Below are 9,533 nucleotides of genomic sequence, written 5' to 3'. Positions count from 1 at the left end.
AATCACAAGGGTCAATTCCACACTGGGGAATTAATCTTAAGCCCTGTCTAGTTAACACAAGAACCACGCCCCTTATGGAGACATGCAAACACTCTTCACCTGACAGGTTCCATACTTATGAGATCAAGGTTCTTCTTCTTCACCTCCATGCTCCATTGCTCCGACTAAAACCTATACGATCCTAACTCCATTATGGCAATTCGTCACCTACCCCCACAAACGTAACGGTATTCAACCCCCTGCGTCAATAATTTGTAGACGCTCCACTGGCAGCGATTACAGGTTTGTGTCTTCTTGGGTATTTCTCTATCAGCTCTGCACATCAGGATTTGGGGGTTTCGCCCATTCCCTGATAAAGGTCCTTCTTGCCCAGTTGCTCAGTTTGGTCGGACGGCCAGCTCCAGGAAGAGTCTGGGTAGTTCCATAATCTACCAGAAGGATGCATACTGCACCCTTCCTCATCGCGCTCAGTAGTCTGTAAAGACAGGATCCAACCTTTCACGGTATCATTTTGTTGCTTTTATCTAAATCCTGTAACATATTATCTTGTGGTGCACTTGCAAAACCATTATTTAAGCTGGAGTGCAACATGACTTATTTGTGGTGTCTGGCAAATTCTGCCGCATGATCCTGCAAGCTCTGATGCGAAAAGAAGAGAACGTTTCTGACCCTTTGCCTCCGAGTGACGACATATTGTAAAAGACAATATTGTCTCTTTCTGTTTGTAAAAGAGCCAATATTATCTCTTTCTCAAAATTGAGCACAGAAAATTAACATGCCTTGTGTTTAATGATCGCATTGAGTTATTTATTTTAATTGGAATAGATTGATATCCGTCATATTTAGCTGTCATGTAATGCCCCTCTGGAATGTATAACAGCATTCAGGAGATGTACATCTATATCTTTTTGTCTATCTGCACTATGCCGGAGTGTCTAATCTTCCAAAAGGTTGAAGAGGGTGTGAAGAGACAAGCACCTCGGCCTATCTTTATTCGCAGACTAATTAGGCACGATGAAGACTCGGTCAAGCACGCTACGTGACAACAACTTCAAGCTCTATGAGCAAGTCTTGGTGCCTCTGTTTGGGAATCTGAAATTGATTGGTAAATGCCCTTTAATCATCACCAGGGAAATAATCAACTCCACGGAGGTTTCGTGAATGGAATATATTTTTCAAAAGTTATTCACGACGTGTAACGTATCATTGTTATGGTGTAGGGAGGTGGTGAAATTTGAATGATCGCTCATTAAAAAGGGTTTTTGTAAATGATTTTTAATATGCTAATTGTCCTCTCTCTCTCTTTCTCTCTTTCTCTCTCTTTCTCTCTCTTTTTCTCTCTCTCGTTTTTCCTTTTTCAGTTTTATTTCAACATCACAAAGGACAAACTCGGGAGAAGTTGAACACATGCTCATTGTGTCCTGAGGATTTTGCACACTCGTCCACATTGAGACAAAATTTGTGAAGAATCAGCACAAGCGTTGTAAAGATTTTGTGGTTATCAGCATCAAGTCAAAAGGATCAAATGGAGATGGACACATCAAGTTGTGGGAGGACTGCGTTGCACCTGCTGAAACCCGCGAATGAAGATAACAACCAACGAGGGAAGTTGTACAAGTGTTATGTGTGTTCGAAGGTTTTTCGTCGATCATCAAACTTAAATCGCCACAACCTAATTCACACGGGGGAGAAGCCATACAAGTGTGGTATGTGTTCAAAGGGTTTTCGTCATTCATCAAACTTAAATCGCCACAACCTAATTCACACGGTGGAGAAGCCATACAAGTGTGGTATGTGTTCAAAGGTTTTTCGTCATTCATCAAACTTAAATCGCCACAACCTAATTCACATGGTGGAGAAGCCATACAAGTGTGGTATGTGTTCAAAGGGTTTTCGTCATTCATCAAACTTAAATCGCCACAACCTAATTCACACGGTGGAGAAGCCATACAAGTGTTCCGTGTGTTCGAAGGTTTTTCGTCGATCATCAAACTTAAATCGCCACAACCGAATTCACACAGGGGAGAAGCCATACAAGTGTGCTGTGTGTTCGAAGGTTTTTAATCATTTATCAAATTTAAATACACACACACTAATTCACCCGGGAGAGAAGCCATACAAGTGTTCCGTGTGTTCTCAGGTTTTTAGTCGTCCAGTAGCCTTAAATAAACACAGACACATTCACATTGGGGGGAAGCCATACAAGTGTGCTGTGTGTTCAAAGGTTTTTCGTCGATCATCAAACTTAAATAGCCACAACCTAATTCACACGGTGGAGAAGCCATACAAGTGTGCTGTGTGTTCAAAGGTTTTTCGTCAATCATCTTGCTTAAATCGCCACAACCTAATTCACACGGGGGAGAAGCCATACAAGTGTGCTGTGTGTTCAAAGGTTTTTCGTCAACCTTCTTGCTTAAATCGCCACAACCTAATTCACACGGGGGAGAAGCCATACAAGTGTGCTGTGTGTTCAAAGGTTTTTCGTCAATCATCTTGCTTAAATCGCCACAACCTAATTCACACGGGGGAGAAGCCATACAAGTGTGCTGTGTGTTCAAAGGTTTTTCGTCAATCATCTTGCTTAAATCGCCACAACCTAATTCACACGGGGGAGAAGCCATACAAGTGTGCTGTGTGTTCAAAGGTTTTTCGTCAACCTTCTTGCTTAAATCGCCACAACCTAATTCACACGGGGGAGAAGCCATACAAGTGTGCTGTGTGTTCAAAGGTTTTTCGTCATTCATCAAGCTTAAATCGCCACAACCTAATTCACACGGGGGAGAAGCCATACAAGTGTGCTGTGTGTTCAAAGGTTTTTCGTCGTTCATCAAGCTTAAATCGCCACAACCTAATTCACACGGGGGAGAAGCCATACAAGTGTGCTGTGTGTTCAAAGGTTTTTCGTCATTCATCAAGCTTAAATAGCCACAAACTAATTCACACGGGGGAGAAACTCTAGAAGTGTTCTGTGTGTTCTCAGGTTTTTAGTCGTCCAGTAGCCTTAAATCAACACAGACACATTCACATTGGGGACAACCCATACAAGTGTGCTGTGTGTTTGAAGGTTTTTAATCAGTTATCAAATTTAAATAAACACAAACTAATTCACATGGGGGAGAAGACACCGCACAGGAGAAACTCACCCACATGTGGAGATAGCAGCCAACAACACAAACATACACACCTATACATGCATTTTGGACACGCACACAATCGCACAAACACGAAGGTGGATACTTTGAGACCTGGGTTGCACCTTCTGAAACATGTGTAAGGGATTTCATTCGAAACTCAGGCTAATTGGGGGCAATATGACCCATTTGCCTCCCTAGCGTCTGACTGTCTGGTTTTGGGAAGCTGTTGACAAAATCTTTGTTTGCCCTTGCATCAACATTCTTTTTTCATGAGCAGCTCCCCGCCTGCTGAGCCTTTCTCCTTGCTACAATCTTTGAAACTGGGGAAATGTTTTGAGTGCCTTGTCCTTTGAAGAAAAGTATATGAAGCAGAATACAAATTGTGATTCCTTGAGATGTTGTTGGTTGCTGGCTGTGTGAGGACCAAAAGGTGCGACTAGCTTGTGCGCCCATATATCTACCATGCATGTTATCCTTATCCCTCAATAAACCTTGCACAGTGTCTGAGTTGAGGTGCTTATTCCAGAACCGAAGGGATTAGGGAATCCATGACACATGCATATGGAGATAACAAGCAACGGGAGAAGCAAAGAGTACCTATGGAGTGTTAGACTAATTCTGAAGTCATCGCTCTCTCCAATGAAAAAAATCAAAACTATAAACCAATGTGCAGTACCGGTATTGCTGTATCGCTGTGTATTTATGAACTGGCCACAATCGGAGAGCAACAACTTGTACACCAAAACACCAAAGTGTTCTTTGTTCAAAGTTTTTCGTCAGCGATCGGGTTTATTTACGCACAAAAACATTTATCACCAGTGAGAGTTCTTGCACGTTATCTATTTTCAGGGTTTTGCACATTTCTCCACATTAAATATGCAAAACATTTTGTTGAGAAGCCAATTGATGAGTTTCTAAAGAGTAGACAACCCTTTTGCAAGGGTTGCTGCGGTTACATCTTGTGCAGGTGATGAATGTGCAGGTGTTGAACAAACCTTGTGCATGCGGTGAATTGTTTTGTTTTTATTTTGAATTTTTGAGTGGCATTTTGACAATTTTTGTGTATTTAACCGGATTATTTGCTTTGATATTTTTATTACGAGTTGATCTTTATTCTCTTTGAATCGCTGCAAAAAAAATAAAGGTGCATATAACCGGATTATATGTATTTTTTTTATTCCAAGTTCTTGTTTATAGTCTTTGAAATCTCTGTAAAAAAAAGTGAAAATCGTCAAATATCTTCTCTGATTGCGTTATCTTTTTTTGTGAGGAATACTTTTTCTTCTCGACAGAGGAGAGGGTATCTGATTTGGGTCTGTTTGTCTGCACAGAATGTGAGTAGTTGCATTAATTACATTAGACCCCCATCGACCCCTTTATAGCACTACAACCTCACCCCCATTACACCATTTAGATAACGATATCTTGGTAATATACGGAACATTATTTAGTCATTGAAAGTTGTGACTAGTACTAATATCAACCCCCCACCCCCCATTGGCAAGCACCTCAGTTCCAAGTGTAGAAGTATAAAACTTCTAAGTAAGCGAGTTATCGCGGGCATTCCAATTGAAACCTGTCCCTCGTCCTCTTAATTAATAAAATGCATTGTAATGACAACAAACTCCAATGTATTGTTAATGAGATAGAAATAGTTCAGTTCTTTGATGAATCTTAAGGTGGGTTTTCACGGGACACGCGAACGATGCGAATGTCGAAAAAATGGCAAAGTCCAACATTCGTATTTTAGGCTCCAAAAGTTCGCCAAACATGCGCGGGGGTTCGGAAGCGTCGTCAATTTTTCGCAGGAGTCGTTTTTTGTTCGGCGGGAATTTCAAACTTTTTTGAAATTTCAAACTTTTGAAATTTTGAATTTCAAAGCTTTCAAAGCTGAATTTCAAAGCTTTGAAAAGCTTCGGATATGAAATCTTTCCTCTTCTCCAATGGCTTGATCTCTGATCATCAATTTGGTTTCAGACCAGGTCACTCTACTCTGGACATGCTGCTTCTGCTGTCTCAACAATGGATGGAGGTCCTCAATGCCAAACAGGAAATCCGAGCTGTCTCCCTTGACATATCACGTGCCTTCGATACGGTCTGGCACCCAGCTCTGCTCACCAAACTCTCCTCCTATGGTATCCATGGAAATCTCCATGCATGGCTTGCGGACTTCCTCTCTGGTCGTAGTCAACGTGTGGCCCTGAATGGATTTCTCTCATCTCCCCTTCCTGTTCAGGTTATATATATATATTTATTTTCCCCTTCCTGTTCAGGCTGGAGTTCCCCAAGGCAGTGTTCTGGGCCCTGTGCTTTTTCTGGTCTTTATCAATGATCTCTCAGACTCTCTGGAAAATCCTCTCTATCTCTTTGCTGATGACTCCACTCTCTGCCGCTCCATTCCTCTTCCCTCATATCGGCAATCTGCAGCCTCCTCACTCTCTGAAGACCTGGACAAAATCACAGCCTGGTCAAACAAGTGGAACATGTCTTTCAATCCTGACAGATCTCACACTCTTACTATGTCTCTCCGAAAAGATCGACTGGACAACCCTCCCATCTACTTTCTCAACAATCCTCTCCAAGAAGTTCTGTCGCTCAAGCTTTTGGGTCTCACTATCTGCCATGATCTTTCTTTGGAAAACCACATTTCCAAGCTGGCCTCCAAAGCCAGTCGCCGACTGGGCATCCTCCGTCGTGCGAAGTCCTTCCTTGGCACACCTGAGCTCCTCACCACATACAAGGCTTTCATCCGCAGCTCAATGGAATACTGTTCTCCCCTCTGGGCCGGTGCTCCAGCCTCACACCTAGCTCGGCTTCACGCTGTTGAAACCAAAGCTTTCAGAATCATTGGAATCTCCCACGATGAAGCTATCTCTTAGGGCCTTTCACTCACTCACCGCAGGCAGGTAGGTGGTCTTTCTGTCTTCTACCGACTCCTCTCCGGCCTTGCTCCCCCAGCTCTCTCTGTGCTCTGTCCCCCAAATATTCCTACAGGTCGCACAAGATCTGCCAGCAACCCTCTGATGGTTAAACTGCCGAAATCTCGGCTCTCTGCTCACCTTCACTCTTTCAGTCCTCTTTTCTCCCGTCTCTGGAACAAACTCCCACACTCCCTTCAATCCCACTCCTCCCTCCAGGTCTTTAAAACAGCTGTTCACCACCATCTCTTATCTTCCCCCATCCAAAACCTTGATCTTTTCTACCCCTGCTAATTCACCCCAGATCCACCTTGTTTGAAATTCCAACTTCTTTCCTGGAAGTCCTGGCAGTGTCCATATGTTTTATACCTCTCCCACACCCCCCTTCCCATGCCTCCCCCCCCCCCCAAAGACCTCTCCCTCCCACAGATCTCTCGATGTCTCGATGTCTCTCGGTCCCTGCTCTCAAATGTTGTGTTTGTGTCCTTCCCCCTCTCTCCCCATCTTGTCTACCGCTCCCGATGTTATATGTTTTATGTGTCGGTTTGTCTTTCTGTGTGATAAATTTTCGCTCTTTCACGAGCCTCGATGTTGTATACAAAAAAAAAAAAAAAACGCAAATTAATAATTTTGTCAAAAGGTCAACGTCACATGAAATCATCAATTTTCATCCAATTGACCTGAAATTTAAATTTACGGTTACAGTTTTGTCATCATATTTTCAACAAAGCTTTATTATGAGAATATGGAGAAGATAAATTAATAATTTTGTCAAAAAGTCAAAAGTCAGCATCACGTAAAATCGTGCCTCTCCTCAGTGCCAGACGTGGCCAGACGGAAGCCTCTCCTCAGTGAAAGACACATGAAAGCCCGCTTGGAGTTTGCAAAAAAGCACCTAAAGGACTCTCAGACTGTGAGAAACAAGATTATGTGGTCTGATGAAACCAAGATTGAACTGTTTGGATTCCGTCTGGCCACTCTGCCATAAAGCCCAAATCGGTGGAGTGTTGCAGTGATGGTTGTCCTTCTGGAAGTTTCTCCCATCTCCACACAGGATCTCTGGAGCTCAGCCAGAGTGACCATCGGGTTCATGGTCACCTCTCTTACCAAGGCCCTTCTCCCCCGATTGCTCAGTTTGGCCGGGCGGCCAGCTCTAGGAAGAGTCCTGGTTGTTCCAAACCTCTTCCGTTTAAGAATTATGTACGCCACTGTGCTCTTGGGAACCTTCAATGCAGCAGAGATTTTTTTGTTGGCTTCCCCAGATCTGTGCCTCGACACAATCCTGTCTCTGAGCTCTGCAGGCAGTTCCTTCGACCTCATGGCTTGGTTTTTGCTCTAATATGCATTGTCAGCTGTGAGACCTTATATAGACAGGTGTGTGCCTTTCCAAATCATGTCCAATCAATTGAATTCACCACAGGTGGACTCCAATCAAGGTGTAGAAACATCTCAAAGATGATCAAGAGAAATGGGAGGCACCTGAGCTAAATTTCAAGTGTCATAGCAAAGGGTATGAATACTTATGTCAATGTGATATTTCAGTTTTTCCTTTTTAATAAATTTGCAAAACTTTCTAAAATCCTGTTTTCTCTTTGTCGTTATGGCGTATTGCGTGTGGATTGATGAGGGAAAAAATGAATTTAAACGATTTCATCATAAGGCCGCAACATAACAAAATGTGAAAAAAGTGAAGGGGTCTGAATACACTACTCACAATAAGTTAGGGACATTGTGGGAGTGAGTTGATTTTTTTTATAGGGGTTAGGGTTATGGTATTTAAATCAAGAATGCTGTGTTTTTCACACTCATTAATAACCATAGAAGTAGGACCAACAACGTTTTTCAACATAATTAAAACACAAAATCATCCACACCGAAGAACCTGCCAATATCCCTAACTTATTGTGAGTAGTGTACTTTCTGAATGCACTGTATATATTATATATTATAATCTGAAGAAATGGAAGAAGAAGAAGAGGAAACTATTCATCAAACGACAGGATATGGAGAGTCTTCTCTCTCAGAACCACCCAAAGGCAGTTTGGAGAATGAACAGGAAAGGAGACCGTCAGGTAGTAAACCCAGCATGGTAAAGATAAACAACCTAGAGGTATCTGACTTGACAGGGCCAAACGATACTGTGATGTTGGTTCCTGAGAAAATGCATCCAATAATAACAACTGCAACGAAGCTTCAAAATAAACCAGGGATTGAAACATCTACAAGAGCAGTTCTGAACCGAAGGATTAACACCGAAGTTTCAAAGGATTCTGAAGTAGCATTCATCGGTGGGACAGACAGAGAGAGGGAACCAGACACACAAGCATCAATAAAGTTGCTGGCACTGACCGACATCTCAGGTGATGTCACTTCACTCACTGTTGGCGCAGAAAGGGGAATAGTTGAGCACATCTCTATTTTACCACCCCAAAAGGTTGGATCTCCTATACCAACTGAGGAGGAGGCATCCATTCCCACAGGTGAAGCAACGTCCGCCGCATCAGAGCCAAAGGAGCGTTCCTCTGCGCCAGAAGATTATGCCAAGTCAGCCTTGAGAGACGACATGGCAGAAGACTTGACACATTGTACAAGTACACCAAAGGAGAAGGATCTTGAACCTCCAGACAGCGATGATGAGGAAAGTATTGGTGATGGGGAAGACTATCAAGGGTCACTGACTGGTTTAGAGACAGACCTACCTGCAGGACGCCATTCCTGCATTCCCAGCCAGGAAATACTCGAGTAAAGCTTGCATAGCAGGAAGAAAGTGGAAAATGCGCTGAAACGGTGGAAAGATTATGACTTGCTAGTGCATTCCTTGTATGTGCTAAGGAGAGAGGGACATAAAACAAGGACTTCAGGCTCGGCCGAACAAGCCCAAGTCAGGAAGTTTCTAGCAAAGCTGTTGAGTTATGGGCCTGAATATAAATTAGTTTAGGAGGATGAATTTCACAGAAACAAAACTCTCAATACAATAATGACATCAAACTTACGAATAGGATCATTGAATGTCAATGGCTGTAAGGATGCATTCCGTGTGCACCAGGTATTGTCATTCTGTGTGAAGGAAAAACTTGAAGTAACCTTTCTGCAGGAAACCCACACGACCCCAGAGGCTGCATCCCGATGGGAAAACCAATGGGAAGGCTTGGCCTTTTTCAGTCACCTAACGGACACATCTTGTGGAGTGGCTACCCTCTTTTCACCAAAGAGGAAACCTGAAATACTTGTCGTAAAGGAAGCCAGTGTGGGGCGGTTGCTACATATAAAAGCAAAGTTTGAAGAATTTGTTGTCAATTTCGTCAACATTTATGCACCTTGTGTAGGAGTTGCAAGGGGGATTTTCTTCAACCGGTTGCAGAGACTCATGCTCACCTTGCCTGATGAAGAGTGTGTAATTCTTGGAGGAGACTTTAATTGCACTCTAAACCCCTCCCTTGATCGAATAGGTCAGGAGCCGCATAATCCCTCTGTAAGAATA

At 43.0% G+C, this 9,533-nt stretch overlaps 1 protein-coding gene across 1 annotated transcript; it reads left to right on the top strand.

Annotated features, from left to right (window-relative positions):
• Positions 1-1,525: 1,525 nt before the first annotated feature.
• On the top strand, positions 1,526-2,959 carry LOC144893401 (uncharacterized). Its single transcript, XM_078784005.1, has one exon. It carries the CDS (start codon positions 1,526-1,528, stop codon positions 2,957-2,959), a length of 1,434 nt encoding a protein of 477 aa, XP_078640131.1.
• The last annotated feature ends 6,574 nt before the right edge of the window (positions 2,960-9,533 follow it).

The sequence above is a fragment of the Myxine glutinosa genome, chromosome 8 (assembly GCF_964187855.1).
Source record: "Myxine glutinosa chromosome 8, kmMyxGlut1.1, whole genome shotgun sequence".
Lineage (NCBI taxonomy): Eukaryota > Metazoa > Chordata > Myxini > Myxiniformes > Myxinidae > Myxine > Myxine glutinosa.
Note: the sequence above shows the minus strand (reverse complement) of the source record. Positions and strands in the feature narration are given on the sequence as shown.